The sequence below is a fragment of the Alligator mississippiensis genome, chromosome 7 (assembly GCF_030867095.1).
Source record: "Alligator mississippiensis isolate rAllMis1 chromosome 7, rAllMis1, whole genome shotgun sequence".
NCBI classification, from domain to species: Eukaryota; Metazoa; Chordata; order Crocodylia; family Alligatoridae; genus Alligator; species Alligator mississippiensis.
Genome location: NC_081830.1, coordinates 22,056,086 through 22,078,585, shown reverse-complemented (window position 1 = coordinate 22,078,585; position 22,500 = coordinate 22,056,086). Strand labels below are relative to the sequence as shown.

The window sequence follows — 22,500 nt, the reverse complement described above, 5'->3', positions numbered from 1 at the left end:
CTACCCAGGAGAAAGAAGTCTGTTTTGCCCTGGTGTCTGAGCTATAGAGAGGATGTCTGCTCTGACCCTTGCCTGGCCGGGTGCTAGATGTGGGAGTGGGAGCCCATCCAATGCTTAAAGACACGGTTCTACAGCACATCATTGTTTGGGCTGCAGCAGTACCTACAGACACTGAGACAACTGCCCTGCCATGGTGCTAGGTGCTGTTTGCACATGCAGTGAGGCAACCACCCTGCCCTGAAGTGTTTGCCTTGTAAACAGACAGAGGCACTCAAGGTTGAGTGATGAAGTGGAGGCAAGGAGATAACTGGCCGAACTTCATGCAGTGGCAAAGTAGCCAGGTAGGGAGTAGAGCCCAGGTCTCCTGCTTTCCCCATTCAGGAGCTTCTCTAGCTGACCATCCTGCTCCAGTGGGGCACTTCCCCAGATCACTGCATCCCTTATCCTTGGGGTCCCGTGGCTCCAAAACCTGGCCTTGTCAGCTCCGGCTGCATTTGGCTTGAGCTGCAATTCTAGGTTGGTGCAGCAGGATGCATCTGGGAAGAAGTTGAAATGCTGTTTTAAAACTAGTGAGGTGGCGGTGACTGGCTGATGCAAGAAAAGAGGATGGTAAGGCACAGAGAGGGGGAACTGGGTGTCTTGGGGTTGTGGAGGAGCAGTGTGGCAATCTTAGTTGACTTGGCATCAGAGGAAGGAATGTGGAAACCTGCATTTCCCACCTCTATTCAGTCAGCTGCACTTTTGCTGTTTGCTATTTTTTCCCTCCAAGCTTTGCTCGCGTGTCTTGTATGCACAGCAGGAGTGGGCCCTTGAAGCAGCGGGGTCTGGCTAAGGACAAGCAGCTGACAGAGCCCGGCAGGCGTTCAGCATTTCCTGGCACCATACCTCATTAGGAAATGCAGTGACTGCTTGACATAATTGGAATTAAATGATGTAGAATTGGCAAAGCAAAAGCGGTATGTAAGAGTGAGTTTGCTTTGTCTGTAGCTTGTCTCCAGGACTAGCTGATCAGCAGCACTGACAGATGCAATGGAAATGTTCTCACGCTCCTGGTGCAATTGCTAAGCAGCTGAAAATGGTCTCCACGCTGTAGAACTGGAGCGAGAGAGTACATGCGTTTGAGGCGGAGGGAGAATGCCGATCTGCTCTTAATGGAAGCTTGTCTATTCGGGAAGCTGGTGTACTGATGTTGGTGCCCGAAGGAAGCCTGCATACAACAGGGTTGGCCTTGCAGTGATGGTCTGGGGTGCAGAATGGCCTGGGGGAAGTCCTAACCTCCTGTCTCTTGGTTCCTTTATACAGGACAGGATGAAGGTGCAGGTCGCTGTCCTATTGGCCATGGGCCTAGTTGGCATTGCTGCCTGGAAAAGCAAGACCCTGCAGCATAGTGAATTCATGGAGACCTGCGACTTTGAGAAGCTGGATGGCCCAGATTCCGAGTTCTGCCAGTGAGTGACTTCCATTTGTCTCTCTTACATGTTCAAATGCCTTGGCACCCAAGTCCTGGTAGGCATGACTTGCCTCCTATGCCAGATCATTGCAGTAGCCCATCCATGGCACTGGGTAACCTACTCCTTCTAGCATTATTAAGCCATAATATTATTTCTTTAAAAGAAGGCAGTTCCCTGAGCAATACAAAGCTGCACACAGTTTGTGGGAAAGGAAGGTGAGACTTCCTTCCTTCCTGACTCATGCAACAAAAAAACAGTGCCCTGAATCATGCAGTCTGATTGTGACCGAAAAGCCAGATAACGTGGCAATGTTTTCTGGGCCTTTTATAAATCCAGATTGTAACTTTCTGGGTCAGCAGATTCCAGCTGCATGGGATGGAAGAAATAACTTCTGCAGTATATTTGTTCTGAAGTTTGTTTTGGGTCAGACCAAGGTGAAGCATTGCATGCTGGGACATGGAGTTTTTGCATTAATTTATACCAACTTGGCCCTTACAACCATGGCTGGGCAAGTTTAGTCATTCCTGACCTCTAAGACAGTCTTTTGTATAACTATTCCCTGAAATGAGTGAAAGTAGAAAAAAGACACCTCTTTTGTAGAGAAATTCCAAAGAAACAAATTGTTTTTGGAGGTTTAGAGGCTTTATACAGAGAGATTTGATTTTGCTGGGGAACAATCACTCTTTTTAAATGAAGAACTTGGATGCACTCTAACAAGAACTGCAGCAGGGAGGGGAGTGTAGAGATGATGTTTTGCAAGGTAGAGAAATGGATACTTGCACAATACTGTTCTCATCTAACAGCTGGGCTACTTGGAAATAATGTGCTACTACAGTTACCAGCCAATGCAGGAGAGGTGGGAGAGATCATTATTTTGATACTGGATACAGAAGCCTGGATAGGAAGCCAGTGCTAGGAACAAGATCATGTCTCTTCTGCATACGTATATTTTTAGTGTTGTTGCTCAGGACATTTGCTTAAAAATCGCTTCTCCATTTTTTTTCAAGCTGAACTTAAATGCTCTTTTAAAACCAGCAACTTAAACTAAGCTTCCAAATGATTAACCCAAGTGTAGACTTAACCTCACTACTTAGCAGTACTTCCTCCCACATGTCACAGTCCATACATCTGGCTTTGAACTCTCTGCCCTCCTGCACACCATGCACAGTCCTGCCAGTCCTGTGCATACTGCATGTATTCCTTTAGTCTCCTCTCAACAAGGGCCATGCTCATTTTGGCTAACTGTTTAGGTAACCCAAGGCCACACTAGATCCTTTTTATCTGTCTGTATCTGGCCCAAAACTGACCTGTAATCGTGATCATGGTGCAATTCATTCCTGGTCTGTGACAAAGGGTGTTTTTCTGTGATGTTGGGTAATGTGGTAGGGAACAGTGGTGCAGAATTTGGACAGATGTCTGTGCTGTGTATTGGCATGACTCCAGCTGTTATAACAGGAGTGCTCTGAGGCACGTGTAGGTGGGCTAAGGGTTCATTTCCTTTCACGATCCAATCCCTGGTTCCTTTCCTTCAGAAAACCCCCTCATTTCTCCTACGAAGTAACCCTATGCAACCTAGTCTCACCTCGGGCTCTTTCTGCTGCTGCTTCTTTCCAGAGGGGATTTACAAGTTTTCTACCCAGAACTGGGGGACATTGGCTGCACCTACATTCCCAAGTGCCATCAGTACAGGAAACGGATCACCAAGGAGTGGAGAAACCCCGAGATTAAATATCCACAAGCTGAGAAGGTAAGCCCAGGATCGCATCATAGCTGTGTGATTGCACATGGCAGCCTTGAAGAGCCCACCTGGTTTTCCTTTAGGTATTGAACTGATAGATTCAGCAATGTGTTTCACCTTTCGGGATGCATTGAATGGGACATTGTCTTACATTGGAGGCATTTGTTAACAAAACTCTTGTCATCTATAGATGCGTATACAGGTTTCCACGTAGCTTGAGCTCCAGCCTTGCTGCTTTTGTTTGCCAACAAATTGCACTCTGTCAAGAACTCTGCATTGCAGAGAGACATCTCATGGCTGGCAATAAATACTGCAAGCAAATGCAGTGAGTTGCAAGATAGTGTCTGTACTTTGGGGCTTTAGCAGTATTCAAGTTTTCCTAGAGGAGGAGAAATGCCTTGATGTTGGGGATCTTATTTTTTGTGTGAAATGCACAGTCCTACACCTGTATACATGAAGTATTTCTGTACCTGGCAGTTGATGGGACATTTTACGCTTTGCTTGAAACCTCATCCTGAAGGAACAGGACTCAGGGGTTGGTGCTGGGCTCTAGTGCTCATTGGGGATTTCTTATTGCATTTTTCCACAATGCCGTCTTCCTTCATTTGAGCATCAAAGGCCATCTCGGAAACGCTGCCTGAAAAATGAGATCTGTCATCTGGCTGAGGTTTTAAAAAATGTACTACATGGGCTTATGTCAATTCCCAGGGACGTCAGCAGTCAAAATCCCACTAATCCCCCTGGGAGCAGAGATGCATAGTGAGGAACGCTTTTGAAAATCCCACCTCGTGTACTTAGACCTCTGTGTTCCCTTATGAAGATATTCTCAGGTCTGATCTTTAAATATTATAGGAGTTAGAAGAGATTTCGTTCTCGCATTACTAGGGACACCTGGTACTATTGATCGGGACACCTACACAGTCTCTTATTTACTTTTACCGTTGGTGCCGTTTCCTTGTTTTCCACTGTTTTTCAGCAAGTAGATTGGTTGCCAACTTTCAAATGTCATCAGTGTCGTTCCCCCCGCCCCCCCCCAGGATAACTCTTATGTTTGAATGAAAGTTGAAAAGCTTTTAAATATTTTCCTTTAGTCTTGCAAGCCTTTTTATATTTGTACCCAAAACCGTTGCTTGGCACCTGTATTCCCCACCCCAGCGACTTCTAGGCAACTTGAGTCTGTCTTGTAAAAGCCATATTAATCTGATAAAGTCTTTGGCTGCCCAGACAGTGTAAACTATGTAATATGACAGTGTGTGGGTTCCTGTAATGGTGCGTAATTGCAGATTTTCTGTAATTGTGTAAACCTGGCACTTAATACAAAGGCTCACAGCTTTGTTGGCTGAGGGGACTGTGTGTGTAACACTTGCCCTGAAATCGCTGTTTGGAAACATTAGTACATCCAGCGTCTATGTAGTCTGAAGAATGACCTGTCCTGCCCATATCTAGACCACACTGTGTTCAAGCAGTGGGATGCGTCAATCAACCACTTTATAGGGATTCCAAGGCTCTAGTTTTGTTTCTAAGCTGTACAGCTGATTGCAGCCCTATCTCGAGGATCCCTTGGTCTTTTGAGGACACATGAGGAGGCTGCAGTCCAGTAGAAAGGGCTTTGGAAGGACTCTGAACTGGGGGGGGCAGTGATCTAGTCTCCAAACCCATCTGGCCCAGAGGAGCTGCTGTGCCTAGGGGAGAAGCTGGTTTAAAGAGAGGGATGAACTTCTATTAAGAAAAACTGTCACTAGGAGGGCAGTATAAAACACTGGAACAGGTTAGCCACAGAGGTGGTGAAATCTCCATCTCTGGAGGCTTTTAAGACCCTGCTAAACAAATCCTTGGCTGGGATGATCTAGCTGAGATTGGTCCTGCTTTGAGCAAGGGGTTGGACTAGATCTGACCTCCTGAGGTCCCTGCCAACCCTCATTTTCTATGAAAGGAGGTGGCTGCTCCTGCTAGCCTGTCAAGAGGCATGCAGGGTCTTGCCAGGCAGTGCTCCAGGCAAAGGGAGAGGTGGTGGCTAAACAGGAACAGGAGGGAAGGAAGTTAGGGCTCCAGTTGTTTCTTGTGTATGCTCCTGAGATTTGTCTATTGCAAGGAGTCCCCTGTGGTTAGGGGCCTACAGGCAAAGCCCTACAAGGAGAGATTGAGGGCCCTGGATCTCTCTGGCCTCCGCAAGAGAAGGCTGCAAGATGAATTTGTAGGTGGCCACAAGATCATCTGGGGGTGGGAAGAGGGTAGCAAGGAACAGGAGATGCTCTGTTTACTCCAAGAGGTGCCCTGGTAACTAGGAACGATGGCCACAAACTGATGGAGAGCAGATTTAGGTTGGACAACAGGAAGAATTTATTTATGGTAAGGATTGCCAAAATCTGGAATAGGCTTCCAAGGAAGGTGATGCTCTCCCCTACCTTGGGGGTCTTTAAGAGGAGGCTAGACATGCACCTGGCTGGGGTCGTCTGACCCCAGAGCTCTTTCCTGCCCAGGGCAAGGGGGTTGGACTCGATGATCTGCTAAGGTCCCTTCTGACCCAAACATCTATGAATAAATGACTATCTCTTGCTTGCTGAAATCTGCCTGAGGTCCCTGTGGCCTGCTACTCTTTGGCTTCAGTCCTTGTAACAACATCAAGTACCAATCTGGGCTGTAGTGATGATATCCTGCTTACTTGCAGGGTTATCAGAGCTAGAGGTCCATGCTTTGTCCCTGGGAGCCTCTAGGAGCCACAGGAGAAGAGGGAGGGTTATCTCCTGTGAGCCACTGAGGGTGGGAACATACTAAATCACTCCTAGATTCAAGCACGGGTGGGGTGTGGGAGGTAGAAGACGGGAGAAGAGATCTGAAAACCTGCTTGCCTCCATGCAGGAGGATTTGCTGGAGCAGAAGTTGTGGGCTAAGAAGGTGGGGGCGGGGGTGTTGCTGGCTTCTGTGCTTAGCTAGCCAGAGGCTGCAAAGAACAAATTTTGTCAGGCACTTGTTGGCCAGCAATAGATGGTGGCTGCCAACAGCATGCAGCATCACCAGACTTCTCAACACCACTGAGAGGGAAACCAATGACTCAACATGACCCAGCAGCAAATTGCATCCCACCACGCCTCCACCACCAGCTGGTACTTCTGTACTGCTCCCCCAGCCAGCTGGGAAGATGAGCTACTTGTAGCATGGCAGTGACCCCTACTGGGCAATAGGGAAAGAGACCGAGAGACTCTAGGGCAGGAGTTTCCAAACTGTGGTACACGTACCCCTGGGGGAATGCAAGACATCTTTGTGGGGTATGCAGGAAAAATTGTGTAATGGCAGATTTAATTGTCATTATAATAATTATTGGCATTTAAGGGGTTAAAATATAAAATGTATGCTGCTAGGGATATGTGGGCAGCTGGTAAATCTGGCAAAGGGTATGCAATAAGAAAGTGTTGGACCCTTTGATCTAGAGCAAGCCAGACTCTGCATCTCCCAGATGCTGCTGTGAAGAAATCCCCCTGCAGGTCAGTTTGGCTGGGTTGTCCCAGATGGATCCAGCACAGAGAAAGTAGAATCTGAATCCTGGACCTGAACACCTCGGCATCAGGGCACTTGGGATCCAAGCCTGGATCTGATGTTTGCAGATCAGCCTTGCCTTCATGCTGGGCTGAACCTGAGATCCCAGCCAGTTGAGCTTGGTTGTAGTTGTGTGTGCTGCTCCCATCGCTACTTTGAACAAACCTGGGGACAGTTTACAGCAGATGAAGCTGAATGGGTTTAACCTTTTACCAAGGATAACTTTGTCTTTCAGTAAGCACAGAGCCATGAGAGTGGGCTGGGAAATTATTTCGCACCTTAAGGCTGCCAGATTGAGTTGCTCAGAACTTTCCAGCAGCAAAATCTTTCCTGGGGCAAGCTTTGGACAGGATGGGAGTACCAGAGCATCCTCCTCATCCTGTTTGCACTGTTCGGCTTTAAAGGAAGATGCCAAGACTCCTGCACTCTGAAGCAAACCTGGGCAGTGCATAGCCAACTGGATGAAAGGCTGTCTTTGGTGCTGGGGAGGCTATTCCTTATGTGTTGTCATGGGAAGACTTTTTCAAGGCAAAAGGGTATCTTAAGGAAGGTTCCACACACAGGTGGCAGCCTGAAGGGAAGAGTGTGATGGACTAGGCATGACCATCAGTTAGGAAGCCTGTGTTTAAATAAACTCCACAAGAACCACGCAGTTTCTCTGAACCAATGTGCTTACCTTGAAATTCTTCACCTGGGGGGAAGCAGAGTCACATCTGGAGCAAGCTGGTAACAGCATTTGTAAATAACTTTTATGTGGATAGCAGCATTTCCAAGGCATCTCCTGTAATAAGGCTATTGCCTGTGCTGCCAGCAGTTGTTGTGAGCCAGGTGATCCTTAAACCAAATGTGGAGGTAAAGTTCATTATGGACTCTAAGGCAGACAAGGTTCTTTGGATAAATTTGGTATCTTTTTAGACCAACTCGAGTAGTTGGAAAAATGCTTCTTTGCAAGCTTTCGGGTACAAATACCCTTTATCAGGCTGAGGAAGCATCTGCAGTTGGTGTGCGCTCTTCCTGGATGGAATGAATAGTAAAGAAGCCAGAGGCTGGTCTGCATGCATGAAAGTCAGTCAGTGAAGATGTAAATTGAGGAGTCGGTGGGTGAGAGAGGTTGGGGAGGAGCGGGGAAGGGGAATGAATGTAGCTGGTGAATAGCGGAGCGGTGTCTGAGGAGTCGGATGTTAGGCAGGTTATAATGCGTCATAAATCCAGTGTCAGATTTAGTCCATAACTTTTTGTATCCAGAAGGTTGAAGTGAAGTTCGTAGCCTCGTCTGTGAAAGGTGTTTTGTAAATTCCCTTTGAGGATTAGAACTGAGAGATTGGAGAGAGAGTGGTTTTCTTATGAGAAATGTGCCCCCACCAGTAATTGGGTATTCCTGTCTTTGATAGGTGAGCTCTAAAGCTCTTACCTTGTGCTACAAACATCAGAACTGCTCTTGTCCTTGTGGCGTCAGTTGAACTTGTACAGACCGGATAGAAATTGTTCCCACATCGGGCCCAGTCTTCACTGACTTTGCCCAGCTATCCATAGCTTCTTGGGTGCAAAGCTGGGCCCACTTGGGCTTTGACTGTTTGAACTGCAGGGATCTCCTCTTTGACCCTGCATGTGGCAGAGAAGGGTAATTGGAGAGCCTGTAATTCTCTAATCCAGTAGCACCATAATATTAAATGGTTGCTATGTTTGTAGAGTACCGGTAGATGGCACCATTGGTTCTCATTAGCATCCCAATCACTCCAGGGAGAAGGTGGGAACCTGAAAAGGAATATCGGACAGGGCACTGGGGCTGCTCGGGTGCGAAGGATCTTTAGTAACCGCAAGTGCAAGACTGTCGGCTTCAACTCTGTGAAAGGCAGCGCTTTTGGTAGCACGGTGCCCCAAGGACCATGCAGAGACTCCGGGCAGGTGAAGAGGACGACCTGCAGAATCATCTGTAGCACCGCTTGCAGGACCGGCGTGCTTCATGTGGGTCTCCCAGTCAAACACGGACCAGCCTGAGCCCAGTGAGCATGCTAGAGTTGGTGGAAACCTGATGGATGCCAGTGGCCTAAAAGGAGCTGACTCTGAAGTCCATCAAACTTATCTCCATGTTCCTCCAGCTTCCATCTGTTTGTCTCCGGATTGCGGACGAAGTCTCGACTTCCCACTGGCTACTGCGCCAGTCCATAACTTCTAGGAAAAGACGGATCCTATCAAACGCTGCAGCGACTCGTGCCACTTAAGAGGCAATTGACACAGAAGAAGCTTTGTGAGGCTTACTCTCTGGGAGGTCTTTGCATTGCAGTTGCTAAGCAGCTGAATTAAGCACCAGTTTCACTAGCCACTTGGTAGTTACCAGGAAGCTCTCCTCCCTGCAGATCATGTGGTGCAAAGTACAGTTGTCCTGAAAAGTGTCTGCATGTGGCTAAAGCGGGGGGGGGGGGGAAGCTTTAGCAACACACCCAACAGCTGCCCGAGCGATGTGAGCAAGACTTGGCTTTTGTGTGTGGGTTTGGATCTGCAGCTTGCAAGCTGCCTTACTGAAGAGGTTAGTATCATGGTCTGCATTTCATAGGTGGTCAAAATGATCTGCCCCAGGTCCCACTGCAACTCAGTGGCAGAGCTGGGGGTGGGAGTAAAGTCTCTCCCGAGTCCCAGTCCTTTTATCCGCTGTCCCATACTACCAAGGCCAGGATTTAAGTCAGAAGTTTTGCAGGTATAACTGAAGCCCAGCATTAGCCAGCAGCCTCTGATGCCAGAGTAGGCACAATAAAGGTGCCCAAAGATGAGCGCCCACCTTGCTTGTTGCATCCCCGGCTGTGTGTGCAAGATTAGAAGCGAAGGAGAGTGGGAATCTGTTTTACAAGGCAGCCTGAGCAGACTTGATACAGGGTCACTGAGACCCAAAGAGCATGGGAGATCAAGCTACCACTTTCCCACCTGTCTTTCAGGGTTGGCTACCCTTGGATGACTAGAATCTGCAGCGGCAAACATTGGAAACCTTGCACAAAGCCTGATCTAACCCAGGACACTAGAGGAGTGACCCCTCCCCGACTCTGTGCTCCAAGCCTGCTGCCTTCTGGCATGCCTGAAAAGGAGGCTTCCCTCCCTGCCTTGGAAGTGTCACTCCACCGTTCAACAGATGTTGCTGTTGGGACACAATCCCCAGCTCCTTCCTGTTCACAGGTTTGCTCTCTGTCACTCAGCATTGAGGCCTCTCCCCGGGCATCTTCAGATCCACCCGTGTTGCTCTGGTGATCAGCCAGCAGGGCGTGCTGTATGAATGTGAACCGAGACAGGCTTTCCTCCCTGAAGAAGTGTGTGTAGCTGACTGATTACCCTGCTCCCAAACAGCTTGGATGATTTCCAAACAAGTCTTTCAGAGACATCGAGTAGCACACGATGTGCTGGATTTTACAGCATGTTATAGTATTTTAATTTTAAGCCAGGGGCAAATGCACATTGGGATCTGATGCACAATGCTGGGTCTAAAGGGACCGGTGTATGTGTATACATAAATAATATATATATATTGCTCAGCTCCTATATATATAACTTTAACCCTTGAATGCCTTAGGATGCTTTTGAAGTTGGAGGAGCTTTCTTAATGTCCTTTTCTACCAGAACAGGATTGCCCGCAGGTGAGTTTAAGTCTGGATTTAGAAACTGGCCTTTCATCGGGACTATCCCCAGCCACTGCATGCATGGCTCAAAGCTGCAGCATGGGGGTTATTTGTGGACTCTGAGCACAGCAGAAAGCACCAAACTCTGTGGATTCCCATGGGCACTATCTGTGGGAGAGGTAACCTTTACTCTGCTTTGAGTTGGATTGAGGGTGTCAGGAGTCCTTGACTCTTTCGCGCACAGCTGAGAACTTGGGCAAGCGGTTTCATGTCCTGCTGCCTCGGTTCCTCCACCTGAAGAGTGGGGATAACAGTGCTTGCCATGGTAGGGCGTCATGCTGCTTCGTTGCTGGGGTTTGGAGGGGCTGGAATGACATGTCAAGAAAAGGGCTAGGCGGAGGGTTGACTAGGAATTTTCCATCAAAGCATTTTTCGACAGAAAATCAGGTTTTTTGACTCTGTGTAGGAAGTGTCTGTGCTCAGTGGAAAGCTGTCTTTTCAAAAAGCCAAACACATTCTTGTTTTTTTTAGTTTTTTTTAATTGAAAAAATAATTTTCCTTGGTGGCTGGAATTTTCCCACCAGCGGGTCTAGCTAAATAGCCTCACTAGCAAGCTCAGCTGGGCTTCTGCTCCATATACCTGTTAAGAAATCCTGCCCTAGTGACAGGGAGGAAACTCGGGTGTTCCTTGACATGCTGCTTATTTTTAATGAAATGTTCTCTAGTTTCAGCCTACATTCCTGAATGAACCATGTGTCCAGCTTCTCAATGGGTTTTCAGAGACAAAGGGATCCCCAAATACTTCCAAAGTATTGGGCACTAGCCATCACCTCGTGGCAGGAGGGTGACCAAGGCACAAGTCTTGGGGGCTTTCAATTCTTCCCACAGAAAGAGTAAAGAAGGTGGTTGCTGATCTGCCTCATCAGCTTGGCCTGTGCCCCACATTGCAATATTTGGGAGCCTTTTGGTGATACGTGAAGGTGATGACCAGCAGTTTTATGTTTCAAGGTGCTTTTCCCCCCACACCCCCAACAATCTGCCACCCCAGCTGGAGCATGCCCAGGACACTCTTGGGACATGGGATTTGGCTTGTACCCACTACACAATCTCCCTTTCTTTACTGTTTACATGCCTGGAGGACAGCTGCCCTCCTGGCAAAGACTAGCATGCAGTCCTGACCCTGGTCCCTGTATAGTTTCCATGCATCTATCCTGGTAGCTGATCCCAAACAGAGGGCACGGGGCAGTCATGTCAAGGGTATTTTCAGTGACGCATTGTTTGTCTGCTGGGTGGACAGACCTGTGCTCTCCTGCTATTATAGGTAAAGCCACCTCTCCCTTACCCCAGCTTGTTTCTACTGCAAACATGAATCCTTAACAAACAGAAGTGTGATGTGTATCATACCCCTGGGCTGGGAGGTGTGTGCTGCCTTTCTCCAGGTACCTGGAGGGAGAGCTGGACCCTTACATTTGTGTTAATGAGTCCAGGGGGAGGGCTGAAAGTGGGTGTAGGAAGGAGTCCAGTGTCTCCTCCTGACCTGGGGCACAGCCAACAAATGGTAAACCCATTTTGGAGCACATGCTTCTCGAGTTTCCATTTTAATTGCAGAACATCATGTGGAACGGCCTGACAGCTAAAGCACAGGACTAGGAGCCAGGGCACCTGGGATCTATTTCTGGCTCCAGAACGGTCTCAGTGTGCGGCCTTGACCAAATCACTTGCCCCCTTGGGCTACAATGCCCCTTACTCTGCAATGGGGATAGTCATGGAGATAATGAGGCCCTGTTCTTTCAGGCTCATAAAGCTCTGGAAGATCCTTACCTGGAAGGTGCTGGATGGGCCAAGGGCTGTGATTATAGGGTACAACATGCCTTACAGCATTCATCTGTGCATTTAAAATGTTGGAGCTAGTTTTGGCCAGTGGCACACACTTGCTATCTGTCCCTCCCTGTTCAAAGTTGCATCTCAACTTGAGCGTTCCAGGTGGGACTGCCAATGAGGTGCAGCGAGATGCAGTTGGATACCCTCTAAGCAGCTGGGCCAAGAGCCCGCCGAACACATTTGCCATAGGGCCCACCCAAGCCGCCGGTGGAGCGAGCGTACAATTGCTCCTCTGGTCACTTTTTGCTCTGGGCCTGGAGCTACTTGGCAAGCACCACTAGCAAAGTGCATAAGCAGTCTGTTGCTTTCATCCCCCACTGGGGCTGAGGATTTGGCCATGGGCCCCATTACTTTTTTCCTTGGTTTTGAAGTATTTTGCTCCCTTGTTCATTTTGGGTATAACCATATGGAAGCAGCTTCAAACCCTGGGCCCTGAGTCTGGCTCCTTCCTCCCGCAAGAATGTCCTGGCAGTCCCTTGTGTTGGCACTGTGCTCACTCTCATGTGACTCTTGGAACAGCAGTTTGCACATGCCACGCTCGGCAATGTGGGAACAGGTGCCGGATCAGACCAGCTGAGAGCAGGGGCCGGGGGGACATTCCGCGCCGACTTGCAGAGGTGCCAACTCTTGCTTGCTTCATCGGGAGTGGTGACAGCATCTTGGATCAGGGGCACGCGCTTCACAAGCTCTCTGCTCATTGCAAGCAATACAAAGACCTGTGTGAGTACCAGAGCCTTGGCCCTGCCCTGTCCTGGTAGGGTGTGAACAGCTGCAGGGGATGGAGGCCCATGATAACTGCGCAGAAAGGAGGCCTCCAGTCAAAACCCTTAAACAACAAACGTGCGCAGCATCTTGCATGATGAGACTGTGATGCAGCATCAAAGAATCGGAGAAAGTTAGAGTTGGAAGGGACCTTGAGGTCATCTAGTCCTGCTCCAAGCAGTCGGCACGTGTTCAGTCTGCTTCAGTAGTCTCACTGTGTGGTTCCTACAAAGTTAGTGTCGGGCAGACCCCGTTGGGGACAGAGCTTTGCCATCACCACGTTAATCCAACCATCTCATTTGGTGGGATCCTTGCTGCTTGCTCTCTGTCTGGGGAGAGCAGCATTAAGCATGGCTCCTTTGATCTGAGGCTCCAGCTCATCACAAACTCGGGACTCGCTCAGGGCTGTGCTGTAAACACTCTCCTCCATTTTTTAAATCCTGAGCTTGGAATAAATAGAGTTTCTAACCAGGTGAGATTAGGTGGGTAACAGTGACTGGCTGCTGTCACCTGCTTGTGACAAGCCAGGCCTGTGGGGTGGGAAGCTTCTTGCAACACAATCCATCATCGGTGTGAAGGACTAGCTGTCATGTGCTGTCTTTGGAGCTGGGCATTTAGCAGGAGGAAAGGATTGTTGAGATTCTAGCTTAGAAATCGGAGTGTGCAACAGGTATGAACCTGGCTCTCCCGTTCTGTGGGAAATCCTGTAATCTCAGCACTGTTTTGCATTGAAACAAAATTCTCAATTCTGAAATTTGCTGCAGAACGTGGGGGGGTGAAAACTGGGAACGATGTTTTGCTCCAACTCTGTCTAAACAGAATGGACAAGGCCTCCTGAGCTGCAGAGAGCTCTGGCTGCCCACGTGGGAGGACCCTGGAAGGCTGCATAGCCCTGGCTGTAATTGGGGCTGCCAAAGTCTTGCTGTGTAGCAGAGGGCCTGGAAGCCCTGAAAGTGTCCACTTGAGCCAGGGTTTTCAGAGCCCCAGCTCCACTGGGAGATTGTAGCCACAAGATGGGCAAGCTGGCAGGAAACCAGGCAAGGTTCCCTTGGAAACCTGCCTGGTTCCTAGATTCAACGAAATCATCAGATTCCCGTGGAAATGTTTCGATTTCAACAAACTGGTCTGTTCCAAGGCAGAAAACGGTGCACTGGGAACTTTCCAACCACCTCAAATGGATCCCCCACAAAGCTCCTTCATCCTCTTCCTGAGCATTCTCCTTTGCTGTCAGGCCTGCAAAAGCTTGATGATTGATTGTCATGCCAGTGACTTCTTACCCTTGGCCATCAGGATGACTAGTACTGAGGTTAGTCCCTTGTGCATCCCAGCTGCCTGTATCCAGCTCTTCTCACTTGCATTATATTTAGACTACCTAGATGTAGAGTCCATCTGTTTGTTCTGTATTCCTTCTTTTGCCCGGGGCAGATTATTTGTAAGGCACTGCATCAGGGGCTGGTCACCTTGGACAAGGAGTCCAGAAAGAGGTCATCGGTTACTCTACTCCTCTGCCTGATTTTTCACTAGATGTCCACAGAAACTTTAAGACTTGAAATGTTGAGATGATGACTTCTGATTGGTGTTAGAAGAGACAAAGTACCATGGAAAATGCTGTTTTCATGTGCCAGTTCTAGAGAGAGTAGAAAATTTTGGAGCAGCTTGTGAAAAGCAGTTGCTTTGTGGGGTTTTTTGGGATGTCAGAACTTCGTCTAGTGCTCTGTACGCCTCAGTTCCAGTGCTCGCTCTGCTGTAAGTCCCCTAGGACAACATTTCCTAAGTGGCCAGCGAGTGATTTATTTTTGGGGAGCCCTACATAATGTGTAAGAAGTATTTGGGCGATGGTAGCAGCTGAAATGGTGGTCATGGATGTGTTTTGCTGTCCTGAGACTTGGCTCCTAGGGGTCTTAAGTTGGGCTTTATGAAATTAAGGCCAGCCTTAAGTGTTGGCCTCCCACTTCTTGCCTCATAAAGGCAGAAGTTAAGCAGCCAAACTCCTGCTTGCCTTGCTCACCCAAGAGGTGGCCAAATGGAGTAAGAAGAGTTGAATTTGGCCTGTTCATGCGAAGCTCTTTGTAGGAGGAAGTTGCACTAAGGAGTTTTACCCAAACTGGCTCTGTAGATGGAAGAACAAAGATTTAATCCGGTCCTGATCCTTCTTGTAGTATTAGAGGAAACCAAGTATCTTCAGTCCCAGGTATAAGGCATTCCCCCATTTTTAGCTGTTATCATGAGCCAGGGGAAGGCTGCTTTGGACCTTTGTCGGTAATTCCATTTAGTTTGTCCTGTTTTTTTGTTACAGTGGGCTTCAGCTCAACCGTGAACTGTCAACTCCCAAAGATGAATGGCAGCACTACTAGGAGTTTTTGGGGTTTTTTTTGCCAGACAGCCACACAAGCACACAGAGCTGGGACAAGTGGCAGGCTGCTCCTGTTAGCAACAGCTGACATGTAAAGGCATGTAAGCCTACAGTGCTGTCTAGTGAAAAATCATAGGCTCAAACCAAACCTCTCTACTTGTGTTAGCAGAAGTTCCTGTAGAAATACACAACTCTGAGGAGCAGAATGACTTTCCCTACAGGAAAGTCGTGGGGTTTTTTTGTGCTTGGTTCAGCATAGTGTATGACATGCACTGACCAGGATAACTCTTTCATTGCTAACACATTCAGGTGCTGGCTCACGAGTACCTGAACAAGGCTGCAATGCTTTGGCTTCAGGGAAATGTTTGGTTCTTGCAGGCATTCAGAAATATCTGTTAGGGCAGAGCCCACAGCCTTCAGATGAGATCCAAGCCCTATTATGCAAAGTGCGATGTGGATACATCGCAATAGTCCCTGCCTGTCTTTAAAGAAGTTGCAGTCTAGGTAGGCAAAACCCACTCAAAGACTGGGAGAGGAAATGACCCGGATAAGGTCACGCATCAGGTTAGCTGCAAAGAGGATCCAGGACTCCTTTCTCAGTCTTCAGCTGTTGCTGGCCCTATGTCACGCTTAGGAGTTTGTGCTTTTGAAACGGGAGGATCTGGCTTCTTCCGAGCAAGAACGGAGATCGCTCTGAGCGAGCGTGGACTACAGCGGGGACTCCAGTTGGGGAAAGTGGAAGGAAGTGAGCAGGGATCTGGGTTCCAGATGGCAGGGCTCTGCAGGACTGGGAAGCAGAAGGTTGTAAGTGGGCCCTCCGGGGCTGTCAGGAGGGCATGAGTCTGTCTGTGCTGCGCTCTGAAGATCTAAAGGGGAACAAATGCTAAGCATCACTATTAATGTGTCTGAGCAGAGAACGGCATTCCTCTGAAAGGTTCCCCGCAGAGGAGCTGCTGCCTCTGCTGTCTGCCACAAGGAGTTTCCAGCGCCTGCGCTCGCTTAAGCAGGAAGTCCGAGCTAAGAGGGGAACATCTGGGTAGACGGGAAATGCTCCCTCCGTGTCTTGCAGACGCCTTAATATTGCTTTGCTCAACCAAAAATAAATTGGAAAAGAAAATTGGACATTGCATCAATTTGGAGCAAGTTTATAAATTCTGCAGCTAAGCAATCCCAATAGAAAATGATAGATCGCCAGCGAGTGTGCAGTCCCTGTGGTGATGTATAGTCGCATTAGCCGAAATGCCGTATTACATGATTCTGTTTTATTACCAGTGTTGGTGGCAGACAGAAAAACAGATTACACTTGAGATCAAATCGATAGGAACTTTATTTACTGGCCTTTTAAAAACATATTTCTGCACTTTATAAAAACATACGGTAGATGCTATTGATAGAGCTTGTCTGCTTGTTAAAAAGCAATTTACCCACAGCGATGTTTTTAAGCTGCAATTTACGGCATTACCTTTTACCTACTCTTCCAGATTTCTGTTTTCATCGTTGCATTTGACGACTTCCTTAGAGGTTTCTTTGGGCTGCAGCACTGTTCAATTAGGGTGGGGGGAATCCGCCGTGCTACTCGGCTTTGTTTCTTATCCTTGCTTCATTACTTCAACCATTAGAAGGATAGTGGTGCATATTGGTGGTAAATATCAAGCCCCATGACCGGGGCCTTGCATACATTTGGGATGAACCGGAGTATGACATTTGGCAGCTGGCATAGCAGCAACAGCACGGTCCCCAAGTGCAGCCGTGGAAAGCTGAGATGAGCATTTCTTGAGGGTCGAGCAGGGGGAAATCATGTTGGTTGCTGGCTGGTGAGGGTGGATCTCATGTACACAAGGCCAAGGATATCCAGTCTCAGCTCTTTGCAGTCACATTTTCAGCTCTGGCTCCTGCGATAGAGAGGGGCATAGCCAGAACCGTCTTCTCTGGGCTTGGCAGCAGTTCCCAGCTGATACATGCTTTTGTTTGGGCTCTGCACCGGTGAGGGCAATGCAGCGGGAAGGGAAGACTATGTGCATGAAGACCATTTGCTTCTTCCCAAATGTCTCATTTTAGTGGAAATGTTGCATCCGACTCTAGTTACTGCACTTCTGGCTCTGGTTTGAGACCGGCATATTTGAATGTTCCCTACAGAAGCTGTCCCCTTGCATCTCTGCAATGCACCCACTATCCCACTCTTTACCACTTTCAGCTGTGCCATACCCCTCGATCCTGACCTCCTGCTGTTCTTAATCTTGGACATCTGCTGGGCAAAAGCTGCAACATCCTGACCCTATGCTGTTCTTGTGCTGGTTATTACTGAATACCTCAAGATGCCAGCTCTATTTTTACCTGGGAGGGAAGTAAAATGTGAAAAGAGCCAGTCATGTAGTTTAGTTAAATAGTTTATTTGCTGGAAAACGTAGTTTGGGGTCAAATGAAAATATTCCCAAATTTGAGGCTGAAATCAGTGAATGGTCTTCACCTGCTTGAAAAGAAAACTTTCAGAAAAATCAACCTTTCGTTGATGCAGTGAAGTTGTAACGTGGATGGGGCAGGAGATACGCGAGAGGCAAGGCATCTTTTCTTTAAATGCTAAATGAATTGGACATGCACGCTTTATTTCAAACACACACCATCAAATACTTTGCTTCTACAATAGCAAACTGAACAGTTGCAAGAGGCAAGGGGTCTTGCGGGTGGCAAGATCAGAATAAAAATCACTTTCAAGGAATTCAGGGTTAACGGCGACCTCCCTACCTACCCCTCTTGAGGTCACCCACAGGAATTGCTTGGTGGTGGGAGTGCAACGACTGTGTTGGGGCTTCTGGGTTGTATTCCTTGCAGTGTGGCCCTGGGCAAGATATTTTCCCAGTTTAAAGGTGAATGGGAATGCTTACCTACCACTCGAGGCTGTTGTGAGACTTGAGGCAGGTTAAGCATTCCAGGGTCCTTGGATACAGGATGCTATAAGTGTGCTTGTGTATAGAGAGGGCTAGCATAGCTGGAGTCCAGGTGGTGGGTTGGGTATCAGCCTGGCTGGTAGATATATTTGGAACCAGCCCCATGGCGATGCTTCCACTCTGACAAGTGGCTCCTGCTGTAATTCCTGGCTCATGTGCATAAATCACAGTACGGTGTGCTCTCAAGTTGAATGAGGTGTGATCCAGCAGCCTAGCGCACACGCTCCGTGCTCCTAAGCAACAAAGAGCAGGGTGGATCCTGTCACTTCCCCGCTGCTCGCTGCTCCGCTCCTTTCACTCCTGTCAGCGCCAGTTGATGTTATAACTGCAGCTTTGATCAGTGTCCTTGACACAACAGACCTCGCTGGAGTGACTCACTGTGTTCAATGCAGATGTGTCCGAGAGTTGCCTTGGTTATGACTTCATGTCTCCTGATGCAAAGGTTTGTGATCCCTTTCCACCCCAGACTGCCGGATCTGTTCTAAGCCATGCTGGAGAGGCAGAGGAAACCTTTTAGCGACTGCCCCCCACAGAGACTTATTTCTATCCCACGGTGAAAGAGTCCTTCTCAAACTCCAGCCCAGCAGTCCAGTCTAGTAATCCCTCGGGGTCCGTGCTCTGCACTGTCCAGGGAATTTAGCTGCAGCATGAATTCTGGTGTCCGTGTTTGTGTCCTGTGATCGTACTAACATGGTTGTGCCTTCACATGTGGGAGCATCAATGCAGCGGGATTCTGGCCCCGCTCTTGCCACACAGCCTAATCCTGGAAGGCACTGTGGCTTTAGAAACCCCTGCGGTCAGTGAGTGTCAGCACTGCCACCACTACTTGTGCAATGCAGTTTTGGGACACTTCCTCAAAGTCCACTGTCACCATGCTCCCAGATCCAGGGGAGGCTTTAAGGTAATAGGCCAGACAGATCAGATCAAACATGCAATGGGCTGAAGTGATCCGTTCCTCGTTCAATCAACTCTGTTCACTTCTGTCTATCCAGTATCTGGTCTTGGGCCCCTCTCTATTTTGAGAGGTCTTTGTTCTCCATTCCCTTTTGTTGTCTCTGGCGGCTTCTTATGTTGCATGGCTACTTGTACCAATGAATTAATCTGCTTTGAGTTTTTAATGAAAGGAGGCAAGTGTCTGCTTAATTCCATAATATAGGACAAACTCTGTTTCTGTCATCTCATGATCTGCATTTGGTCAGAGGATGGAGATCTGGGTTGAGCTTAGGTTAAATTCAAGTCACATTAGAGACAATTTTTAAAGAAATGCTCCTGACAATCCTCATCAGCTCACAGGACTGTCCTGAGTTAAGGCACCACCAGCATTTTCCTCTAAATCATGGCTGGACTATTTTTTAAAAAAGACAACAAATTCACTTTCAGGTCATCTGGCCAGATATTAAGGGGCTCAGCCCAAACACTGAGCAATGAATACAAAAGTTGCCCTGCAGGATGTGTTGGCTTTTGCTTGTTGGACTCTCGAGGGGTTTGGTTTGCTATCTTGGACAGCAAGGCAAGTCACGCCACCGTGTTTGCACGTGGAAATGCAAAGGTGGTGACTTCACAGCTGCTTCAACAGTTGCCGATTCTGGAGGGCTTCTCATTGCCTAAAAGGCTGATGGAGTGGCTGGAGCCAGAGATTGGGAGAAACCGTTATTTGTAATGTATTGGCCCATTGCTGATTATTTTTTTTGCAGCGGTTTCTATTAAAGTGCACCCCAGGCAAAGGGCCACTTCAAAGCCTGTATGCCACTGAAGTGCCCTTCTTGCAGGTCTGCGGGGGAGGTGAGCTGTGTGCTGGCTTTTTGTGGGGGGTGAATCTTGCTCGCCAGCATCTTCTGTTCCCAGCTCCTTGAGGGACTTAAGGCCAGAGCCAAGCTCCTTTTGTCAGCCTGGCCCTGGTGGAGGGTGCTGAGAACTTGACGGCAAAGCACTCTTCAGCGTTTGGTCTGATTGCAAAACCCTGGGTTGAGTCACTTCAGCCGCTCTGCACCTCACTTTCCCTGTCTCCAAAAAGAGAGAGAATACGTGCCTGCCTCCTCGGGGGAAGCAGGAGATCTTGGGGCCTAATCACCAGCTTGAGAAGCTCTCTTAGGATCCTTGATGAAAGGCACTAGAGAAGCGCAAAAAGCCTCCTTACACCGAACACCCTTGGCCTGCAGCCCAGGAACAGCGGCACTGCCGGTACCTTCTTGTGCGAGCAGTCTTGGCAGAAATGCTACTTCGGATATGTTTTATTACCTACACTTTAGCTGGAGACTTAACTGTCCTGGACAAAGGGAGTGTTTCCCCTCTAGACTCATTAATGGGAATGAGAGCTGGGGAAGACCTATAGGCCATCTAGTTGTTCCCCCCACATTACCTGGGCGTTTGCATGTGCATGCATTTTGGACAGATACTTGTGCCTGTTTAAGCTGCGAAATGTTTGAAGCAGATGATTCTTTTAGTTTGATCCCTGTAAACACTATGCAGTAATCAGTTTAAACCACCTTGGATGAAATAATTGCTTAACAATCATATAAGACAAAATGATTCAACAAATGACAATTAGGACTTGTGCTATACAGAACAGATGCATTCAGTGTACCATATTATAATGTGCTAATACAAGATTGACAGCACAATAATAGGAGAGAACAACCACTCAGCCTGTAATTCTAAACCAATGTGAGGCTGTCCACAGAACTTAAATCCAAAGAGGCTGTAAAATTAGAGGTAAGATGGCACAAGGTTCACACACACTCATTAGCAGGGTGGCTGCACATTTCGAAGGGGGGGAAAAAATCCAGTCATAAAGCATATTTCCAGGCTGCCTGATTTCAACTTTTAATTGCAAATAATGCCACATGCCTGCTTAAGAAAGTAAGTGATGGGAATCTTCCTGTTTGGTAACAAATCGGTTTTATTGGCAGCCACTCCCTTCCCCACCCCAGTTCAGGAGTAGGGATTTGCCAACTGTGACCGTACCATGGAAGCTCCCATGGCCGTGATGTCAAGTGATCTAGTGCATCAAATAATGTTACTGTACAGGACTGGATACATTGATGAGACAAGAGCGTCAGGAACAAATGAAATTAAGACTGATCTGCACATGCAAGTGTCAGTGGCATTCCCCATAGGGGTTGGGCAGTTCCCAAACCTTAAAAGGTACTGATGGGTGACAGGGGTGCCCCACAGTGCTGTCCTTGATGGTTAAGGAAGCTGGCTTGTGCTTGCATTTTCTCTTTGAGTCAATCAAGAGATGGGGACATGTGCAAAAGTGGAGGATGTCAATCTCTCCAGAGTCCAGCTGAAATGTCTGCCAGGCAAACAGACAGGGTTTGGCTGTGCAGCCCAATGCTCAGGCATGGCAGGCCATCGGGGCAATAGCCACTCCTGAGCAAGCCTGTCATCGGATCCACCTGAAGGCTCGGTTGCCCAGATACCCTAGGTAGGATATTACTTTAACATACAGGTAGCTAATATGCTTGTGATACTGTTCACAGGCAGGTACCGTGATGGCCACAATTCATTTAGGACTCGGAGAACTGTCAGAACTGTCTCTCACAAGTTTCCTTCAAGTTGCCAAACTCAGTAGCTGGCTTAATACAACATACATATCCAGGGCTGTGAACATGCTGTAGTATCTCTGAGCTAGGCATGATGTTATTTTCCAGAGAGGTGCCTTTGAACCTACATGTACAAGATCTACATGTAGTGCACCAATTTTTAAAATGGGGGGGGAGGGGGTGAGCAAAGATCTTTTCTGCCACCACTAAAATAAAAAAACAGTCTAGTCCAGGAGATAAAAGCTGTAGTTACACCCTACTTATGCCAGCTCTGAGCATCTGCAGAATTTTATAACTGAGCCTTGCAAGATTCCTCAAAGGAAAATATTATTCCTCCTGTCATATAAGTAGGAAAAGGGAGCCCAATAGGCTTGGAAAAACTTGCCTTAGACCACCAAATGACTCAACTCTGTTGCCTTGGGCGTGGGCATCCTAACTCCTCTGCTGCATGTGTAGAGCATTCCCCACCTCTTCCCAACTATAGCTGGCAATAGAAACCAGGTGTCCTGACTCCATGATCAATAGTAATATTAAATATAGTAAAGTCCTTAGTGTCCTTGGTGTTGCATGCTGTACAGCCTGGTGCTCTTCTTCAGCTGCTAGATACTCACAATTGAAGCAGGCTAGAACTTTGCACTAAGTCTAGGAGATCATGAAAGATAATATTTTCAGCTCTAGTGACAAAACAG

General features: G+C 48.0%; 1 protein-coding gene across 1 annotated transcript in view; it reads left to right on the top strand.

Moving 5' to 3' along the window:
* The first annotated feature begins 576 nt into the window (after nucleotides 1-576).
* PEBP4 (phosphatidylethanolamine binding protein 4) overlaps nucleotides 577-22,500 on the top strand; it is a 154,731-nt gene continuing 132,807 nt past the window's right edge. The window contains exons 1-3 of the mRNA XM_006263899.3: nucleotides 577-609; nucleotides 1,303-1,448; nucleotides 3,066-3,198. Of these exons, the coding sequence (XP_006263961.2) occupies nucleotides 592-609; nucleotides 1,303-1,448; nucleotides 3,066-3,198 (297 nt within the window). The 5' untranslated portion in view covers nucleotides 577-591. The remainder of the gene's footprint in view (nucleotides 610-1,302; nucleotides 1,449-3,065; nucleotides 3,199-22,500) is intronic.